The 22,798-nt window shown below is 47.3% G+C and overlaps 1 protein-coding gene across 3 annotated transcripts in view; it reads left to right on the forward strand.

Moving 5' to 3' along the window:
* The first annotated feature begins 563 nt into the window (after positions 1-563).
* The window catches only part of samd14 (sterile alpha motif domain containing 14), a 243,094-nt gene continuing 220,859 nt past the window's right edge, over positions 564-22,798 (forward strand). For all 3 annotated transcript variants that reach the window (XM_038779252.1, XM_038779254.1, XM_038779253.1), the window contains exons 1-2: positions 564-1,091; positions 1,277-1,329. In XM_038779252.1, coding sequence (XP_038635180.1) covers positions 1,290-1,329 — 40 coding nt within the window. In that variant the 5' untranslated portion in view covers positions 564-1,091; positions 1,277-1,289. The remainder of the gene's footprint in view (positions 1,092-1,276; positions 1,330-22,798) is intronic.

Genomic DNA, 22,798 nt, shown 5'->3' on the forward strand with positions numbered 1-22,798 from the left:
TAAATTCAGAGAATAAAATTAAGAAGGGCATGAAACTTAGTATTTGTGACCACTTAATCTTTTTTTTAAATTGGCGCGTTCAATCAGTAATAAAACCCTTCCTGCCACCCAATGTGACAAATTACAGTTGAAGAATAAATATGGTCGAGGGCAGCATGTGGCGCATGTGGGACTGTGACGCTGAGGACCCGGGTTCGAATCCCGGCCCTGGGTCACTGTCCGTGTGGAGTTTGCACATTCTCCCCATGTCTGCGTGGGTTTCACCCCCCACAACCCAAAGATGTGCAGGTTAGGTGGATTGGCCACACTAAATTGCCCCTTAATTGAAAAAGATAATTGGCTACTCGAAATTAAAAAAAAGAATAAATATGGTCGAGCAAGATAAGTTGATGATCTGAAAAGGGCTTGAAGGGGTTAAACTGATTTTGCCTGAATTCAGGAGCAGCGAAGCCATCCAATTACAATTATGATCTGTGTGAACAAGCTGTCATTCTGGGAAGCTAGGCATCAAACACATTGCAGTGAGTCTGTCAACCTCCCAGAAGTGGCTGCTTCCTTTCAAATGTGGCTCTGTGAACATTATGTGCAGTGTGGCATAGGCTGGAAGCTCCTTTCATAATCTGCTCCTGATAATATTGTGAATTTCCTTTTAAAACAAGCTCCTGCAATCCTGCCTGCTATAGGCCAGTGTGCTGCATCATCTTTCCTGTTCAGTGATAAAATAATGTATCGCCGAAGACCAAGTGACTCTTAGTGGCACCCGAGGGACCACTGCATCCATAATGTGATAGTCGGCTAGCAGTACTGTTTGTTAATGACTTACCACAGCAAAAGAGCAGGTTCTTCCGGGTACTTGCAGACCTCCTCCCATCTGGACCCTGGACCCATCCCATTCTGGATGTATTGAAGCGCGGACCTCACTTCAAATCAGCAGTTCCCTTGCTGAGGTGCCCCTGCCCGAATGAATCACAGGCGTCCTTTGAATACTGCTGATGGAAGGAATCTTGCCGGAGGGGAATCATTAAGAGCCCTGCTAACAGCGTACAGTTGTTGGGAGATGCTGTGACTAACATGCCGTGATTCTGCCACAGGTAAGTTGTGATGAATTATTATGGGTTTTATTTTTGTTCTCCCCCACCCTGTAACAGCTCACAGCTTGCCTGCCAGCCTCTTGACGCTCCGCTGGAGTAGAGTTGTACTGATTATTTTAGTTGGCCCTGTGTGTTAGGCCAGAAATAAAGCCCCTTATCTGATGGCCTGCTTTTCTTATCCACAGTCCCAGCTGCAACATGTCTACCACAAAAGCAAGTGATACGGATGAGGTTTTTGGTGAGTAGATGCTGGGATATTTTTCAACGGAGTCTTTTAACCATTTCTAGAAACCTCAGCAGAACTATTTCTTGCTAAAAGGCTTGCTTCTGCCCTGGCATCCTGACTTATCTGATGACAATTTGCGCTTATCCACTCAATAATTAAATATTTTTAAGCAGAAGGCAGAGAAATTAATGCAGATCAAACAATTCAGGTCCGCATTAAGACAAAGATATATGGAAGTATGAATGAGCTATTGATTTGGCATCTAAAAGCACAGAGAATAAACTGTGAACCTTTACCTGAAGGAGCAAAACAGGATAATGAGCAGTTGTTTATGAGAAGCATATATGTTTGCATTATGTGCTCAGAGACAATGGTTGATCTTGTAACTGCTTCATTTTAAACAGATGATGCGGATGAATTGTTGATGGATATGAAAAGGAACTTTATTGAGATTGGAGTGTATGCTTCAGCCTCATTTGGGAGTGCTCTGGCTGCACGAATGAAACAATGGATTGTTTAACATACAATAGCTGATGTTCGGATATGATTGTTAGCTTCACAGTCACAAGGGTTTCTTAAATCATTGATAAGCTGGATGTCACCCACTGATGGCCACTAATTGGGGTAGCAGGCACTTTTGGCTGGCGCACAGAAAACAAGAAAGTAGGTGGAAGGAATCAGATAATATCACACGTCAGAAGAATAATGAATTCGAATTTAGCAATATTCATGGTTATTATGTTAGTTGCAGATCACTTCCCTGTTTTTGCTGATGGGGCTCTGGTGTACTAAATATTGCCCATGTCAGTAACAGCCAGTGGCAATCATTTTAACGGCTGGAGCAAATTAACAAAACAACCTCCAAAATTACAGCATTGGTTCTTCATAGAACAATTATCATCTCTCCATCTAGTCCGTGGCTCTTGTTTCTCAAACATTGCTTGTTAAATTCATGTAAGCAACTGGCCTATCCCTTTAAATTGATCCCGCAGCTGTATTGTTCTATGTTCTATGTTCAAGGATGTCCCTTTCAATAGATCCTGCATGGAAACGATTACATTCATTGAAGTGTGGTGGTGTGACTCAGACCAACAGAGTTTCTGTGTGGTTAGTAACACAAGGACACTCCCATCAAAGTGAGCCGAAATTGAATTTGGCTAATTCACAGACGATTATGGATGGGTATCTGAAACCTTTTCCAACAAAGACTATCTTCTGTTTAGATAACGCTGCTTATTACCTTCCTGAGACTTATTCATGTACAGTAATTACTGTGCTGCCACTTCCTTGTGATTTTCATTGCATCCACCAATGGTAAATATCTTTATCATTTTGCATATTTACCTTTGGACTCACAATGATAGTTCGCAAAAACGGTCACAGTGAAATCCATAGCACTATATTCAGATATAGAATGAGTGGAGGTCTTATTTTCTCAGCCATTGGAGCATAATGCAACTACTATTTTGATAGAAGCCGGTAGTATTAATACACCAACCTTGGCTCTTAAGATCTGGTTTTATCATAGATATTTAAAACAATGCAAATGTTCCTATCATTTGTGGACCTCTTTTCCTATCCACTGTTGGCACATTTTCCTTTTTCACAGTTTCTCTGCCAACAGGCACTCTATTATAATTCCATTGCCGTCACAAAAACGTTAATTGTATTTCCACTAATTCACCTGTTGTATTATGATGCAGTTAATAAAATGAGACCTTTGAGTGCTGAAAGTTCACTGTGGCTTTCAAATTAAGTCCTCATTTTCGGCACAGAATAGCACAGAGCAGAATCAGGGACTGAAACCAAAGTTCACCCATGCACCTTCTCAACTTTGTCCAGCGGTTGGTGTGTGTCGCTTCTGGCGATTGAGACTTAGAACTCAACAGTGCATTCCGAAGCAGCTGTAGATGGGGCAGAACTTCCATCCTAGGATCATTGGGGATTTGTCTATTGTGGGACGACAGCCCACATCCACAACAATACATTTGAGCCACCCATCTCAACTGTGCAGAAGGGATTTAGAAGCAGATTTTGGTTGCTACATGTATCCTTTTACAGTTTTTAAATGCTGTCCTCCACCACCTCCCCCCCCCCCCCCCCCCCCCCCCCCCCCCACTCACCCCAGCAATTCTGGATGCCCTGGGTCGCACAGGCATCCCTCTGGATCCAGTGCTGCTATGGCAGAAATTGAGGAAAATACCCATTCCCAAATCCACAGGAACTCTTGCCAGATGAAAGCTTGTGTCCTCCCTTAAGTAGGACATTCGAGCCGTGGTTAAGATACTGACTTAGCAATCCTGAGGTTCTGAGATTGAAGTCAATAAATTGCTGGATCAGCATCAGAAAGGTCACCATGGCCAAGGCTTTTAGGCCGAGTCAGGCGAAGAGTCAGCAGGGAATGCATTCCCGAAGATGCAGGCTGCCCTGCAGCCATTGAACATTTAACACTCCATGTTGTGTTAATTGAAGGTGGGATTTCTGTTCCTCAAGCAAGAGGACGCCCTGCCTCAGAGAGATATTGGCCAGTCAGGTGATCTGTAGTCCTATCAGCTCCAGGAGCAGTAGTAACCACTGCTGCGAATGCAAGTAATGTCCAGGGTCCAAATCCCAGGGTCAAGGAAGGGGGGAGAGGGGGCCAAGTGAGTTCCTAGAGTAGCAAGGGGATGTGAGGCCGCAGGGGGTTGGGGAGTTGATGGAGAGTGCAAGGAAGGAGGGAACACCCGCAGGTGGGAGACCGTGTGGATGATAGACCTTGTGAGAGGACACCTGGGGCGCAATTCTCCCCCCCCCCCCCCCCACACACCGGGTGGGAGAATCACGGGGGCGCCGGGCGAGTCCCGCCACGCCGCCCCTGGCACACGCATGTGATTCTCCCACCCCTCCCCCCCCAAAACGGCGGTCCGATATTTACAGCAGACCGCTCGGAGAATCGCCGCTCGCCGTTTGTAACGGGCGAGCGGCGATTCTCCGGCCCGGATGGGCTGAGCGGCCTGCCCAATACGACATGTTCACGCCGGCGCCAACCTCACCTGGTCGCTGCCGGCGTGAACAGTGCGCGAATGCTGCGGGGGCGGATCGAGCACTGGGGGGGGGGGGGGGGGCGCTCAAAAGGGGTCTGGGCCGCGATCGGTGTCCACCGATCAGCGGGCTAGCCTCTCTGAGAGATGCACTCCTTTCCTCCGCCGCCCCGCAAGATCACTCTTCCATTTCTTGCAGGACGCCCGCGGGGAGGACGGCAACCGCGCATGCGCTGGCCGCGTAATTTACGTGGCGCCGCATGCCCGGCACACGTAAATTACACGGCGCCGCTCCTAGCCCCCCCGGGGGTGGGAGAATAGGGGCCGAGGAGCGGCCTCCGACGTCGGAGTGAAACACCCCGGTTTTCACTCCGGCGTCGGCACTTAGTCTCCCGTTGTGAGAATCCCGCCCCTGATGTGGAAAGAAGGCTATTGATGGATGTGCCACCTGAGGCCTGAGCAAGATCTCTTTCTGGAATTTGTCCCTTCCCCTAAACTCCATGCGTCTGTCTCAAAATTGAGGCTGAGTGGGAAGCCGCCCTTAAGTGGTCACTGATTGCCTCGGATTGGGGAAAGGTCGGGCAGGTCAGCCTCAATCTCGTCCATCCCACCGTAAAATTGCGGAAAGGTTGGGACGGCAGTGGGAAGGGGAATTTTACATGCCTTCCGTCCAACAAATCCCCTGGCAAGGGGACTGTAAAATTCTAACCCATGCTGCCAGATAGTTATGAAAACTCAACTGATTGACTCATAACCTTCAGTGAAGGATCCTGACCATCCCTTCCCAAGAATCCTGGTCTGTAATCCCATGCATACATTTTAATGGCCTCAGGGAACTAGGAATGACATTCTCCAAGGAGCCACTTTGATACCTCCTTCTGACCCCAATTGTTCCATCCTTCACCTACCTTGATTTACAGTGCTCTTGTAAACCATCATGTTTATTCCACCGATCAATACCCCTTGGGCTCTGTGTGATCAACAATCATCTCACCTCTCTGCATCTTCCTCCACAGTGTCAATTTGTTCACATAGTGTTACGAATTCAGAGATTACAATTTTTCTGGTGCAGCATCTTTACTGAATTTCATGTAAGATGGCTGCCTGCAGGGAGTCCCATGTGACAGAGCTCACATGACTATGGCAAGCAAGATTGGGCACGCAGTAATGATTGGATTTCAAAATCCAAACACAAATCCCTTGCCATCAAATACTTTATTGTGGACTATTGAATAGACATCTTTGAACTTGGTTCATATGTTCTGACACCTTTCCCTTTACTGAAGCTTTCTTGCCAAGCTGTGTTTTCCACTAGCTGCTCTACCCAGTGTCAAATTGACCCTTGTCATCAAATCACACCTTGGAATCTCTTACTACTCCTCTAGTACCTTCTTCACTCACAGACAGCACGCCTCTATCCACCTGCTCCACCTCTCCTTCAAAATGTTCATTCTCAACTGCTCTGCACACTCTTTCCTGAGCTTCTCGCTGCAATACCTTCCCTCCTTTTCTTTCTCGGCCTTCACACTGTGGTAGCTAAATGTTAGAGCTTTCAGTTTTTATTTCACCTTACCTTGCCCTCTCCCCTTCCATTTCCATGTTTTATACTCCTTAACCCTTTTCCTCTACACAGACTTGATTGCCCATATTCATGTTCGCCTCCTCAACCTTGCCGTGTTATATTGCTTCCCTACTCCCATAGCCTTGATGAAAGGCAAGGCATTTCTAATCACTTACTTATCCCACACCATGCGCTGGATTCTCTGATTCTGCGGCTATGTCTGGAGGATGCGTCTGGTCTTATGATCAAAAAGTCAGCGCCGCCCCTGCACCGATGCCCCACCCGGTGGGGGGGTGGGGGTGGGGGGGGGGGGGGGGGTGGGGGGTGGGGGGGGGGTAGCAGCCGCGCCACATGAAACCCCTTACTTGCCGATTAGGATGCAGAATGGCCTGGTCCGTGGCCGTGCATGCGCACAGCAGCAACCGTGCCGTACAACATGGCGTACTGCATGCAGACCCGGCCTGCCAAATACTGCCCCCAATAACCCCCCTCGCCGCCCCCACACCACCCACCAGTCCCCCCAACCCTTGCTGAACATGCCCTGCCAGCGGAATGGCTCGCCTCCTCCCCCGACTGTGGCGGCTCTGGACACAGTCCGCAGCGGTCACGCCAGATTCACCAAAGTTGCCTCACGCCATCGGGAAGTTGGCCCATTAGGGGCGGAACATCAGGGGAGGGCCTCAGGTGACGTGAGGCCATCACAACGGTGTGTGGCGTATTCCTCGAGTATGCTGTTTTTGAGGGGGTGGAGCATCTGAAAAACGGCGCCGCCCCCAATTTCTGCGTAAAAAGGGATTCTCCGGTTGATCGCCAAACGTGATTTCTCCGTTGGCAATCGGAGAATCCCATCCAGAATATCTCCTTTCATATCCTCTTTCATTCACCTCTGACAAAACTTTTCCCTCAAGTCAGTCACAAGTGTACTTTTAAGTTGCCAACTGCCGATCATTTGACCTTCAATTTCCAATGATATTTCCGCACTTTCAATCTGCTGAAATATCTTCTCACTTCAGTTTTGATGCTTTTTTACAACAAAATCTTTACTCTCTCTTATCTTGGCTCTTTTCCATGGCCTGGGGGGAGTCTTTGCTCTCTCTAGTTCAACGGATGAAGACTTGTGCATATATAATGCAAAACTGATATAACCATCTATCATCTGGACTGGTTAAATCACATCAGGCATTCCAGGGCCTCATTCTCTCTGCTCACTACTCCAGGAGCATCCACCAGAGTGAAGTTAACCCCAAAATCTGTTCTCCAAAATTAACCATTTCTTTAAACCTCTCTTCCCTGCCCCTACCACCTTAATGCGCAACAGTGAAAGGAGCTCATAACTTCTTGATTGCTAAGATTGTCACCGTCGCTTCGGTTTTCTTTGCTGCTTCCTTCTGCTCCTCCAGCTCAGATCCCTGTTTCTTTCCTATTTTCCCTCATGCACTCTCTGAACTCTTCTTGTTCTTGAGCTGTACTTCTGCACTGAGGTAGAACCAACCTTCGGACTGTTTTCCAGGTATATGATGTGGATCAATTTAGGGGATTAACTCCCAATCTGCATGAAATTTGTCCAAATTGATATTGAGTTGGATTATTTATCAGGTATCCCCGATGGCCTACAAGATTTACAAGAATGGTTGCCAGGGCTAGAAAAGTGTAGCTACGAGGAGAGATTGGATAGGTTGGGGTTATTTCCCTTGGAACAAAGAAGGCTAAGGGGTTACTTGATTGAGATGGTGGAGGCAGAGACTCTAAACGCATTTAAAAAGTACCTGGATCTGCACTTCAAGTGCGATATGCTACAGAGCTATGGGCCGGGTGCAGGAAGGTGGGATTAGAAAGGGAACCTGGGTGTCCTTGGGCTGGCATGGACAAGATATGCCGAATGGCCTCCTTCTATGCTGTAACTTTTCTGTGATCTTTGGTTCTATGGTTGCCTGAGACTGGTGTTAGACTCTTTACATAGTCAGCTGAATAGACACATGCCTTTTTTAGGCCCACTTGTTGACATTTAGCCTCAATTGCACCTGAAGAATAGTGACCGGAGTTCTCCGGTCATTGTGATTCACTTTTCCTGCTGGCAGTGCATGCCTGCCAGTGGGTTTTGCGGCGCTGTGGTGTGGTTACAATGGTTAATCCCATTGACAAGTGGTGGGATGATGGAATCCCAGCAGCAGCGAACGGTGCGCCGTCAAAAAATGCGTGGCCAGGGTACCTGAGAATCTCGTCCAGTATGTTTTTTAGAAGTATACAACCGGTCTTGCGTCCAAGCTGAGCAGGAGTGCTCCCCTGACACTAGAGTACCGCTGATCGCTTCTACGTTGCAGCACCTCTTATTTCCCAGGATTTATTTTCAGGCTGCATCTGCCTGAGGCCTGATGCCCAATATCAAGCCTCAGGATTCCAAGTGGCTGTGTCTGATGCACAGAACACTTCAGGCCTGAGAATGGGCCTAGGTATTTCCACCCAATGGGGGGTTATCCATTGAAAAACATTTCTTTCTTTGCTCCATTTGGGGGAAAAAAAGAAAGACTTGCATTTCAAAGCACTTTTCACAACCATCAGGCCTCTCAAAGTACCTTATAGCCAATGAAGTAATTTTGAAATGTAGCCCTCCTTGTTGTACTGGCAAAGCGGCAGTCAGTTTGCATACAGCAAATATCCATAAACAGCAATGTGATAATGGCCAGATAACTGTTTCTGAAGGTGTTGACTGAAGGATAAATATTGGCCAGGTCACTGGGGTTAACCTCCCCACTCTCTGTTAAATCTAGCAGGCAGGTGAGGCCAGCATCTCCTGTACTGCACTGGAGTGTCAGCCTTGATATTTGCGCTCAGCACTTGGACTGTGATGTGAACTTGTAAACTTACCATTCAGAGACAAGTGTGCTACCAACTGAGCCATGGCTGACACCACGGTGTAATACCTCCGGTCCCGCCCACTGCGGGAATCGTCACAGACGGAATGGAAAATCTGGCTGTCCATTTTTTTCTGATTTTTCCAATTTAGCGTGGCCAATCCACCTACTCTGCACATCTTTGGGTTGTGGGGGTGAGACACACACAGACACAGGGAGAATGGGCAAACTCCTCACGGACAGTGACCCAGGGCTGGGATCGAACCCGGGTCTTCAGTGTCGTGAGGCAGTAGTGCTGACCACTGCACCACCGTGCCGCCCCTTATGGTCCATGTCAAAGCAGCATTGAGCAAGGGTGGGAGTTTCCGGTCTTGGGGCAAGCGTGATCGGAAAAGACGGACCCATATTTGAGGCCGGGATTCTCCATTCCGGAATTGCCGCGCTACCGCTGCCAGTGAGAATGGAGAATTTGACGCTCAGCCAAAACTCCATTCACTGCGGCGGAAATGGAGAATCCCGCCGGCGCAAACAAACGGAGAATCCCTCCTTAATCCCTCTTTGGTACGTAGGTCCTGTTCCAGGACTCCAGCCAGAGGAAGCTTTCCATATCTTGGTAGGGAACAGTTGGAACTGAATGAATACAAGAGCTTCCCTGTTTAATGCCGCATTCAGGATCTATTCAAAGAAGTATGCTCTTTCCATCAACGGTCTTTATTACTCTTCTGTCAATGGGAAAGCCGCCATGTTGGAGCTTGTGCTATTTCTGAGTACTACAGTGAGGAGATAAGCATGAATGAAGCAGAGTCAGGCTGTGCAAAATGTGGTGCATGCAAGTAAAATGCAGCTAAGTGGAGGGGACCCGCCGCAAAGCTTCATGAGAGAAAAAAAAATATCAGTGGAATATTCTCTCTCACTAATGGTTGTGAAGAGTCCTGATTCAAATGGTTCTGGCAAGTTTCAATCCGGATTTCACCCAATATGAGTCCAATGCACAACCCATGCACACTTTAGCATCTGTTAGTACGGACTGGTTATTCGAGCAATGGGCCATAGAGAATAGCTGGTCGGAGCAATGGAAAACATCGCGCTGCTGCAGCACAGAATACACCATAAAGGATCGTGCTCAGCTACAGCTTGTACAGCTTTAACCAGCCCACGTGGTAGCTGCCTGAGTGTTCTTCCAAATGTGCAGTTGGAAAGGGACAATGTTCAGCCTCCTCGGTTCGTCTTCACTTTGATGGCAACACATGCTTATGCCATAAATGTCAATATTCATTGCAAGGAGACAGACTAACATAGCTCCGTCATATGCTCTGCATATCATCGAGAAGGACAAATAAAGCATAGATTTATTTTCTCCAGGTTCTCAAAGTTAGGGGCAAAGGCTCTGATAACTGTGGAAACTGAATCCAGTTTGTTCCAAGGCGACACGTCCTTTTGTTCAAGTTCAAAAATGCTTTTCTCTAGTTGAGAAGGTAGAAATTGTATATTCTGCAACACCTTCCTTCCAAGATGAACTTACAGTGAGAGTAGTGATTCACAGTTATAGCTACCCTCTTGTCTTATTGCCATTGGTAGAAGATGAGGAACTAATAAAGGTAATCAATGCTTTTCCCCCCACATTTTGTTTTCCAATTTCTGCCCACTCGTCGAGCCAGAATCCAATCCAAAATTGCAGAAATTGAGCGCTGCTCTGAAAATGTATAGATTTTCTCAATGGAAGTCAGCTAGAAAAACATTTTTGGTAGGCTGTCTGCTGCCAAAGAAATACATGTTGCACAAAAAGTGTTAATATTTTGCCTGAACAGTTATACCAGGACACCTTTTCTGTGTTATGCATCACCATCGCACTTCAAGTGTCAGACGGCAAATGGCTATGCCATATTTGATAAGGAACTGGACAAAAGAAAAAGCAGTTATTTGGGATATTTCAGGCTGGAAATTCATCTCAAGTGGTGGCACAAAATGTGGGGAATTGTAACGGCTGCCCATTCGATACACCACGTGATATTCAATTCCATTGACCGCATTGAAACAAAATATCAGGTGCTACATGTATCGCCCGTTTTGTGACACTGCCTGTGCCGCACACAGGAATTTCTAACTAACATCAGGAGGCTGTTCTGCGCAGCAAGGCCCATGGCTGACCTTCTTGCCCTGCTGCTAATTGAGGGTGGGTTGGGCCTCAATCAAAGGCCGTCAGTGCCTGATCAAGAAGCTGGGCATTGTGAAAGATAAGGTGGGGTGGGTAGGTCTGTCAACCACACCGTTGCCATTTCTTCTGAGCCCCTGACACCCCTTTACTAATTACCCTCAGCAATGAGGGGTGGCCCCAGACCAGACTGGCTGGCAGCTCTCAATAGGTGAAACCTCTGCCTTGGGGCCTGTTTTCAGGGGAAGGCCCACAGCTGGCCGACCACTGCTTGATTAGCAGGTGGTTCAGTAGAACTTCCGGAAAAGAGGAATCATGAGTTGCTCACTGGATCTCCAGCCAGCAGGCGAGACTCTCGATGCCTCACAAGATTCTGCCCTGAAATATGTGCAACCTGCGACCTGAGTTTATTAATCACATATTAAAGAAAAGTCAAAATTCTGGCCTGCGTGGTGAAGATTAATTAAACTTGAATGTTTGCAAACATGGGCATGATTTTCCAGCCGTTCCTGCCAACGGAATCTTCTGGTTCCGCTGATTGTGAAGTCCTGGCAACGGGAAACCCTGTTGACAGCAGCAGGAATGGATGGAAGATATCATCACCAGCCAATGGCAGGCCGTCTCTGCTGCTGCAAAATATGCCATGAGATGTGTGTGTGTGTGGGATTTCCGCTCACAGTGACTTTATACCTTTACTTTAGACAGAATTACTTTAGGCAGAATTATATGCCATGTTACAACGCTCCTGTCTTTTAAAAAATTAATTCATGGGATGGAGGGGGTGGTAGGGGTGGAGGGGGGGGGTGGGGGTTGGGGTAGGTGGGGTGGGGGGGTGGGGTGGCGGTGGTGGTCACTGGCAAAGCCAGCATTTATTGCCCATATCTAATTGCCCTTGAGTAGGTGGTGGGTAGTCGCCTTCTTGAACCACAGATGGCCATGTTATTGGAACGCAACCAGTGCTGTTCAGGAGGATGTTCCAGGATTTTGACCCAACGACAAAGAAGAAAAAGCAATAAAGTTCCGAAGTAAGATGGTGAGTGGCTTGGAGAGGAACTTCGAGGCAGTGATGCTCACATGCACATGCTGTACTGGTCCTTCCTGTTAGAAGTCATGGGTTTGGGGCAGCACGGTGGCACAGTGGTTAGCATTGTTGCCTACGGCGCTGAGGACCCGGGTTCGAATCCCGGCCCTGGGTTACTGTCTGTGTGGAGTTTGCACATTCTCCCCGTGTCTGCGTGGGTTTCACCCCCACAACCCAAAGATGTGCAGTGTAGGCGGATTGGCCACGCTAACTTGCTCCTTAATTGGAAAAAATAATTGGGTACTCTAAATTTATTTTTTAAAAAGAAGTCATGGGTTTGGATGGTGCTGTCAAAGGAGCCATTGCAAGTTGCATTTGTAGATGGTACACACTTTTGTAATAGTTTAGACTCCTATTCTTCCACTTCATGCCATGCAATATCTTTTTGTCTCATTCCCTTACCTGCTCAGACTCACCTTGTTCCCGACCACTTTCTTCCAGCTCCCTGACTGTCCCCAGCTGCTTCTCCTGATCCCAAAATACATGACTTTACAATATGCGCCACATCATTGCTGTGCATGCAAAATGTCTTTGCTGCAAATGTTTAACCAATTAGCTCCAATAAACCTTCATTCTTCATTTTACAATTCAAGTAGCCACTCAGTAAATTACTGATCAATTTTATAAGAAAGTTGCTCATCAATTTGATAGTAAAATTGATCATTCTATTTAGTAAGTTAGACAATGGTGCTTCAAAGCAAATTCATTATTCAGTTACTTCATGTTATAAGTAGGTTTTTCATAAATGTTATAGTTTACTCATCGTATATGATTGAACTACTAAACCAAATAAACAAATTTACCCACTGAATTTTATCTTTAATAATTAATTACTTCATACAGTAATTATATTTTTAGTATCTGTTTAACAATTTATTTTTTCTAAGTTGAGGATTTAGTAATGGAAATAATTCCTGTAACATAATAATGACTTTAAAAATGCTTAAATTTATCAACACAAATTTTAAAGTACCTCCAATGGTGACTTCTGTCAGAGGCCTGTGCTTGTTTGAGAAACTTTAGACTTGAGCTCATGGTTCCCATAGCAACCACTCTTAGCTGAAAAGATTCAAAATGGCAGCAGGCTGTAACTCCCTGCATATATTTGTGCCTACAAATCATAAAGTTTAAGGAGACAGCTGACAGCACATCTGGTTATTAACAGAGCGTGCCAAGTCTTGCTATTTGTTGGCCTCGACCCCTTCGACACTGCTGAATATCAGAGGAAAACTGCTTCAGCTGAAAACCTCCAGGGAAACCATTTTTACGAGCAGTTTGGACCTTTTTTTTTGAAACATCATAAGCAAGGTGGAGTATGAACCTTTTCTGCAGTAACTTTGGGAATAGAGGCAATGCATGTTGAATTATAGTGATCGTTGCAATTATGGGTAGCTGTGGTGATATGATTTGCATACCTGTCTGCCATTGGGGCAGGACACCGGCTTACCATTGGCCCCGGTTGGCCATGTGCCTCTCGACCGATTGGTCGAGAGGCTGAGTTAACCACGCCTCCTTGCCGAGGTATAAATAGTCAAACGCCCGGCGGTCGTCCAGTTTATTGTAGACAACCGCAGGGCTAAGTTCTCTAGTTTATTAAAGCCAAACTTTTGTAAAGCAACTCGTCTCTCGTGCAATTGATGGCACATCAGTAGCAAGGGCTGACCATTTGCAAATCAATAACAAGAGTGTGTCACTGAGTGAAGGGGACGTCAGAAGACTTTGATGCAGAGATTCCTCAAATGTCCTATCAAAAAAGTCATTCAGGCAGATGCCATCATTTTAAATGATGTGGAGATGCCGGCGTTGGACTGGGGTGAGCACAGTAAGAAGTCTTACAGCACCAGGTTAAAGTCCAACAGGTTTGTTTCAAATCACTAGCTTTCGGAGCACCGCTCCTTCCTCAGGTGAATGATGAGGTCGGTTCCAGAAAAATATATATAGACAAAGTCAAAGATGCAAGACAATGCTTTGAATGCAAGCATTTTAAATGGAACAGGATACGTATTTAGCACAGTGGGCTAAACAACTGGCTTGTAAAGCAGAACAAGACCAGCAAAGCGGGTTCAATTCCTGTACCAGCCTCCCCGAACATGCGCCGGAATGTGGCGACTAGGGGCTTTGCACAGTAACTTCATTGAAGCCTACTTGTAACAATAAGTGATTATTATTATTATTATTTGCAAAAGAAGACACCAAAACAACGTGGCAAACTGATTTGAATTTTTGAAATAAAATAGACAGCTCAAATTAAAGATTTATTATCAACACCTACTGACTGGTCTGTCGAGTTTCCTTCAATGCTGTAATCTATGCTTCTATGCGATACAATAAGAAAGATTGGTACAGCTGGGGAAAATACTGATGATTGAAGAAATTCAAAATGCGGGGTATATTGTAATGTATTCCAAAGAGTCACGGCTTCTGCATTTGTTTAACATATTTTGATTTCCGAACTCAATTGCTTCAGAGTTTAAGTTATTCTTTTCAGGGTCTTTATATGATTGGCTGCAAGTGTGTCAAATGATGTCATTTCAAATTGGCCTCTTTATATTCTATAATTACTCTTATACTTGCAATATTATTTTATTTAAAATTAGTACTCAAACTAATTGTTAATATCTGCAGTGGCAAATTCTGTATCCAGGTTTGCCGGGAGATTCGTAATATGAGCCCTAAAACTAGGCACATCTATTCATAAAGTGCGCTGTGATAACTGTAACCTATTGATCTTATTGCTATGATATTTTACAAAGAAAACAAAACAAATTGCACTGAATTGTGTAGAATATACAGCACAGTAACAGACCATTTATCCAAATTGCCCATATGGATGTTTGTATTTCACTCCAACTCCAGTCATCTAATCTTATCAATATATCCTTTCCCCTTGTTAATCCAGTTTCCTCTTAATTGCATTTGTACTGTTCAGCTCAACTACCTGTCGTAGTGAGTTCCGCATTCTAACTTCTCTCTGCCCATAGAGGTTTCTCCTGAATCCCCGACTGAATGATTCAGTGACTATGCTGTATTTATGGCCCTTAATCTTAATGGACTCTATCTAGTCACATTTAATAAGTCTTCTGCTTTCTGGAACAAGAAGCCTGTTTAATCTTTCCTGATAATTATAACCTCTCAGCTCTGGTATTATCATATTGCACCTTAAGCAGTGCCTCTGCATCCTTCTTACACCACAGAATGATTCACAGTACTCTAACTGTGAGCATTTTAATATATTTCTTAACCATTATTGTAAAAATCCAGACCCTCAAGGTGATGATTTTAATATTGAAGAGTTGCTCTTGTAGTATAAAGGTCTGGCATAGAAAGGTACAGTACTACCCACAGTGTGATGTAAAGGGACACATGAACCAACTCTGGAGGACAGTCTTGCAATGGACAGAGATGTGTGTAGCGGTAAGCATGGACACAGCTCCTAGTTTAGACCTTATACTGTGCATATGTATGTGGAGACTTGTAGTTAACAAACACTTACTGTTCAACTACACAAGACACAGACCCCCTTTGTGAGACCTAGCAAACCACACATGACAGCTTACAACATAGTGGCAATGAAGAATGGATCCCAAAATCTTCCAGTCCCAACGTTTCAATGGTGTTTTGCGTGACTTGCCCATCCCGTCACAGGGGGTCGCTTTTGGCGAGACTGGAAGATCCCACTGATGGCAAGGGTCAGAAAGTCCTGCCCATTGTGTTTCCTACATTGCAATAGCAATTACACTTTGCAAATACTCATTGGCTGTGAAGCACTTTGAGACAACATAAGTGCAAGCCTTTCTTTAATTTTTTATTTATTTATCTGCAACTAGAAGGAAAACAGTGGGCGGGATTCTCCATTGCCCGACACTGATATCGTGATCGGTGATCGGGCGGAGAATCGACTCCGACTCCCAAATTGGGCCACCGACAGTTTGACACCAGTCAGCCATGCTCCGACCCCTTGGAAATGGCGTAATCACGTTGCGCGCTGTTGCAACGGCATTGGCGTGCCATCGGCCAGCCCTCCCGCGATGCTCCACCCCCGATGGGCTGAGTTCCCAACCGCACAGGTACGTGTGGACTCAGTGGTTGGGACGGGTTTTTCAGCACGGGAGCCGGGAGTTTCACCCAGTGCAGCTGCTAGCCTCTCACTTGTCCTGATTGTGGTAATAGGATTGAGGTGGAAGGTTTCTTAACATTTGCAGTAGAAGGAGGCCACTCGGCCCATCAAGTCTGCACCGGCTCTTGGAAAGAGCACCCTAACCGAGGTCAACACCTCCACCCTATCCCCATAACCCAGTAACCCCACCCAACACTAAGTGTGTGTTTTGGACACTAAGGGCAATTTATCATGGCCAATCCACCTAACCTGCACATCTTTGGACTGTGGGAGGAAACCGGAGCACCCGGAGGAAATCCACGCACACACGGGGAGGATGTGCAGACTCCGCACAGACAGTGACCCAAGCCGGAATCGAACCTGGGACCCTGGAGCTGTGAAGCGATTGTGCTTTCCACAATGCTACCGTGCTTTGGACTGGGTGAGGGCACAGTCCTGTTCTGGACATTGGAGGGTATCTGAGATGCGGTTACCCTGATTAAGGTCTGGGACTAGCTGCTTCCAGGCTCGGGATGCCAATGGGTTAGGCGAGATTAAGACGGTCAGCATCTGCGACACCAACCTGACTCTCTGATCTATCCCTCTCCCTCTCTCACCTCTCGCAGGAATCTAATCGATATCAAAATGGAGCCATTAGAGTTGGCCATCCTACTATTAACTGCACTGGAGCAGTACAGACACCTGCAGCAATATGTGGCGGCACAATGGGAAGACCCTGCAGAACGAGAGCAGGGGGGCCGCAGGGAAAGCTCAGAGGCCGCAAGAGGCCTTGCAAGGGGGCTCAGAGACACTGAAGGAAGCCAATGGTCTCCCAGACTCATGTGTCTTTCATGGAGCTGTCGGACAACATGTGCTGTCAAAGACGCCGCCTTGCGGACTTGGCGCCATGGGGCGGCGGAGGGCACCCACTCCCTGCGGCCATTAAGGTCACGGCAGCCCTAAACCTTCGGGCTCCATGGGTGACTTGTGTGGAATATCACAGGAATCTGCTCATATGTGCACCCGTGAGGTCATAGATGCACTTTATGCTGGGGCTCCAGTCTATTGACCTGGACAAAGCCTGGCAGGAGAAGGCTATGGGCTTTGGGAAATAGCTGGTCTGCCACAGGTGCAGGGGGTGATTGACTGCACTCATGTCGCTTTCCACTTCCTGTGGCACCAGGGAATTCCATTCAGAAACCAGAAGAGGTTCCACTCCCTCAGTGTGCCCGTTTGCCAAGGAGCGTGCATGATAGTTACATCCCCAACAAGTCGCAGATCCCTGGAATCTTTGAGGGATAACCCAGGTTACAGGGACAAGGGATATCATCAGGACGTGGCTGATGATCACCGAATTACAGAATCATCGAACCCCTGCAGTGATGCCAGGGCAGAGGCCACAGAGACCAGTTACAATGAGGCGCACAGTGTGACTCAATCTGTCACTGAGCGGTGCACAGGTCTGTTACAGATGTGGTTCCCCTGCCTCGACAGGTCCAATGGGGCCCTGCAATACAGCCCCCAGAGGATCTTCTGCAATGTCATGGTTTGCTGTGCCCCAGCAGAGTGATGACCTCCCTGAGAAAGACCTCAAAGAGCGGCACATGCCCTCGGATGAGGAGGGCATGCAGGAGGGCATCGAGGAAGAGCCCATTGTGGATCCAGAGGATGGAGGGCGTGCATGGGCAGGAATGATAGATACCCTTTTTGCCTCCTGTTTCATGGAGGAGGATGTTGTGACACCTTTGTGACCAGGGTATGAAGTTAGTCAAGATACTGAACATCCGGGTGTTGGGCTGGAGAGTTCTTGCGTGCTTGCTGCCCAGTCGTTACAGGAGGGTGATGATGACATGCAGTAGGGAATGGTCTGTGATGCTCCTCAGCTACTGCTTCTGTCTGACTCCTGTCTGTCTGCTGGCAGCATGCTAACTCCCTAGCTAAGTGAGGTCCTGCCCTACATTCCTTTGTCCCTTTGCTCTAGAGGGGGATTTGGGTTGGGGGTCTAGGGTTCACTGAACTATACCTGACTCCTATCACTGCGAATGAAACATTTGCACTGAGAGGGCCTAACTGACTGGTGGACATTGAGAGCCGGTCAGAATAACAGTGTCCCGATGGGGAACAGCGCAGTGTCTCAGAGTTAAAGATTCGGAGGCATGAAGGTGCCGATCAACAATAACATTTAATTCAGTGATATTTCCCATTTCAACAAGTGCAATTCCCACAATTACATTTGCCTAACTTCTGTTATGGGCCAAGGTTTAGAGAACCCCAAAGTGCATCATGGAGTTCACCTGACCCACAACTTTTAATAAATTGTGGTATGGGGAGCACACGGCCCACTCTACAGGTGTGGTCCAGCAGAAATGGAAAAGGATTTTTTAAAGCAAAACAGTGTTTATTCTATGAACTCAAGTTAACCTTTTTAAAACATACAGTGAACATCTTAGCAACCATCAATTGAAGTACAACCCCAAAGAATACAACACTTAAGTAATCCTTAATAACTTCCCAAACAACATCCAGAAGACGAAAGAAACACCTTTTAACAGAAGCACATTAGGTTTACATTCACTACTGAGAACATTTATAATTCACCAATGATCAAGAGATAGTCTTTTGATAGTAGAGAGAACAGCAGTGCACCTGCTTTGTCTGGCTTCAGCTGCAACACTGAAAACAAAACTAAAACACACCCTGCAGCAAACAGCCTAAAATGAAAGTAAAAAGCTCACAGACAGCCCAGTTCCACTCACATCTGACATCACTGATGGATGCCCATTTCTTAAAGGTACATTTCCTAAACACCCATTTCTTAAAGGTACTCTCACATGACACTTCCTCTATGCCAACACTGTGCCCCTACAATTCCTTACACTTGCCTACCTTCCTGTTTAGGTATTTTCCCAGGTTGAACATCAGGGGTGGGGGTGGCCTTCTGCCTTTCATGCCCTGTTGCTTGAGATGCCCTTGGCAGGCGCCCTCTGGAAAGCCAGGACCTGGAGGGCCCTGGTTTAGTTTTGGGTGGCACTGGTGTTGTTGCATCACCCTGTTCTGCCTGCTATGCCTGAGTTGTGCTGGTCTCAGGAAGGGGGCATTCAGATTGGCTCCAGGGTCTCCTGGGTGGAAAGCCCCAAGGTGAGCTCCAACTGAGCTCCTTCCTCCAGGTGCTTGTGGGCTCCTCAGTTACTCCATGTGACAGAGGGGCAGCTGGAGAGAGTTCCAGAAGCCTCAACATCATCTGGCATTGCCAGTCCCGGTGGCTGGCCATTTTCAGAACCAGGCAGTTGAAACCCTCAGCCACGGTCCTCAGGGACAGAGCCATGCTTCAGAGTTCTCCCGACATGCATCTGAACTCTTTCCCCAGGCATCCCACTGCAGACGCCACACTTGCAGCATTGACCTGGGTGCCTTGCATTCTGACACCATCTCCAGAAGGCTGTGGGAAACATCCATCTGACCTTGCAGTAATATAGCTGAGACCCCTTCCTGATATTTCTGGTTCTGCCTTTGCACCTCAGCCAGCTGAGGTATGAACTTGCCCAGAGGCAAGGCCTTGGCTGGAACACAGCTGAGTCCAGGGATCCATGCAGACCTCTACTTCCTACTCCCAACTGATGTTCATCTGAAGCAGTGCGGTGCTCACCAGATAGCGATCCAGAAGCATGCTGACTAAGGTCATCCATCACGGTGTGTTCCTGTGCTCGTAGATGGTGTGGGTGATAGCCATGATGCATCTTTGTTGTCCTCCTCAGTGATCTCCTCCTACGTCGTGTCAAGGGTGGCCAGTGGGACACTGCTGGTGGACGTCCAGGCTGTTTGGGTGATATTCCTGCAGGAAAGAAACATGATATTAGTACATGGCCCTGGAAATGGTCTGGGATCCACCGAACTCACTTGGGTTTGGTCCCCTGGATAAGGTGCAGTGACTCCTCTTTTCCCTCGCGGGTCCACCTTGCTCTCCGTGCATGATGTGTTATCTGAGTTGGTCTAACATCGACTGAAACTGGATGCAGTGCAGTGAGAAACAGGCTTCCGAGACAGGCGATGGTCCAACACTGTTTTATTGAATTTGCTGATTGCTGTACATAATCTGCTGTGGGTTGACACTCTATTAACCTAACTGATAACCTCCTACTGGCTTGACCAGACTAGCTCTCTACCACGTGGTCATGATGTTCACTGGCTTGTGCACTCTAACTATCTCAGTAGCTGTGTCCTGTGGAGAGTCTTAATGCCTGTGGGCTTTATAGTGGTGGTGTCCTGTCTGGTGATTGGTTGTTCTGTGTCATGTGTGTTCATTGGCTATCCTGTGTGTCAATCACTGCCTGTCTGCATCTCATGATATACATGAGTTGATATTATGACATTGCACACCCGCTCCTGCTCCTCCCCTGTAAGGCTAGGGAGGTTATGCTGCAATTGTATAAGGTGTTAGTGAGGCCACACCTGGAGTATTGTGTTCAGTTTTGGTCTCCTTACTTGAGAAAGGACGTACTGGCACTGGAGGGTGTGCAGAGGAGATTCACGAGGTTAATCCCAGAGTTGAAGGGGTTGGATTACGAGGAGAGGTTGAGTAGACTGGGACTGTACTCATTGGAATTTAGAAGGATGGGGGGGATCTTATAGAAACATTTAAAATTATGAAGGGAATAGATAGGATAGATGCAGGCAGGTTGTTTCCACTGGCGAGTGAAAGCAGAACTAGGGGGCATAGCCTCAAAATAAAGTGAAGTAGATTTAGGACTGAGTTTAGGAGGAACTTCTTCACCCAAAGGGTTGTGAATCTATGGAATTCCTTGCCCAGTGAATCAGTTGAGGCTCCTTCATTAAATGTTTTTAAGGTAAAGATAGATAGTTTTTGAAGAATAAAGGGATTAAGGGTTATGGTGTTCAGGCCGGAAAGTGGAGCTGAGTCCACAAAAGATCAGCCATGATCTCACTGAATGGCAGAGCAGGCTCGAGGGGCCAGATGGCCTACTCCTGCTCCTAGTTCTTATGTTCTTATGTTCCAGGGCTCTCTCCTCAAAAGGAGTCAGGATCCTCAGCTCAGGAATCCCACGGCACGTCTTTTCGCACTCGCGAGCTTCTCCTGCAGGAAAACAAATGGGGATGATGTGAGCTGGCCAGCTGGCGGGTCAGATATCCAAGATCAATGGCATGTCTGGGCACTGTGCGTAAGCAGGGGAGGTTTGTGTTGAGGAGTGTCAATGGGGTGTGAGGAAACTTGTGGGAGGCCGGGTGCTGGTCCCCTGTGAGGTGGCAGCATGTAGGATCAAAGTGATGCTCTGAGGGGTGATGGCAAGGTGGTGTGCAGAGAGGACACCAAGAGCACTTACCCTGGCAGAACAGAGTGGGTCATTCATCTTCCTGTGGTACTGCACCACTGTCCTTTTGGTCAGGTTGCTGACACTGACCATTGCTGAGACTGTCTCCCTTACTGGAACGCCTCCTTCCAACCCGACGGTATATTGTTGCCCGTCTCTCCTCCAGGGCATCCAACATACAGGTGAGATCCGCGTCAGAGAATCGAGGGGTTGGCATCCTCGCTACCACCCTCCTGGCTAAATGTCAGCAAGTGATGGTGAGCCGTTTAAATGCAGCATCCCTCATTGAACAGCCTGGAGGACCTTCAGAGTGGCCAAATCAGAAGCTTCACACCTCAGGTGCGGCATTTTTCAAGTGGAGGAGAAAAAACATTCTAAGTGCCTAAAAGCTGCAGCTTGGATCACGCCGCTGGGGCCAATAGGAGTCACGTTGATGTTCATGCCGAAAATGACACTTTGGGAGAGATCTTGGGAGAGATCTACCAGCCGCGTTGCACCTGAAATCCGGGATCTACACGGCTCGCCATGCCTTGTGAGATCTAACGGGACGTCTCGAGACGTCGCAATGTGAAATGTGCCCATCCCTTTCTGGCAAATCTGCATATTGGAGTGAGACAGTTAGTGTGAGACAGGTAGTCTCACTCTAATAAGCATTCCTGAGATCTAACCAAGGCGTTGGGATCTAACTCCCCCTTCTTGGGGATCTCGGGCAAGTGCCGTTCAGTGCTTGCCTCCACAAATGGGAGCAGATAGAATGGCACTCGTGGGGGTCTCCCAGGCAATCGGAGACCCCCCAGCTGCTTGCCTTCTGGGCAAGGTGACCCTGCACTGCTGGTGTCACGGGCACCCTGGCACTGTAAATTTGGCACCCTCACAGTGTCACCTAGGTGCCAGGTAGACACTGCCCAGGTGGCACTGCCAGCTGACAAGGGCATTGCCAGTGCTGCCTTCTTTTACCTGCTATAAATATGGCAATCAATAAGGTTGCCCTTCTTTCCTTAGATATCGATATTATATTGCTCAGAGTCACCGGGTATCAAATGATACCACCGCAAGGTTCAACCGGATATCGATCAAGGAGCCAGTTAGTTAGTTCAAGATCAAGGGTACTTTATTTACACACACAATTAATCATGCAACATAGACACTACTAGTTAAACTACACCTATCAACTATGACAACCTTTACTTAACTTCAGGCACCTGGCTTAGGTCAGAGGAACAGTGGCCTTTGTTCGGATCTAGGGCTATCGGGTCTATAGCAGTAACTGCTGCTCAGCTGGGCTCATGCATCTGGTAGCGGCCGTTGAACTTGAACTTGCTTCTGGTGGTGCTGCAATTGGAGATAGATGTTGCCTGAGCGCCAGGTCCAAGAGAGATTGAACACATAGTG

Source organism: Scyliorhinus canicula, chromosome 19 (assembly GCF_902713615.1).
Source record: "Scyliorhinus canicula chromosome 19, sScyCan1.1, whole genome shotgun sequence".
Classification (NCBI taxonomy): domain Eukaryota; kingdom Metazoa; phylum Chordata; class Chondrichthyes; order Carcharhiniformes; family Scyliorhinidae; genus Scyliorhinus; species Scyliorhinus canicula.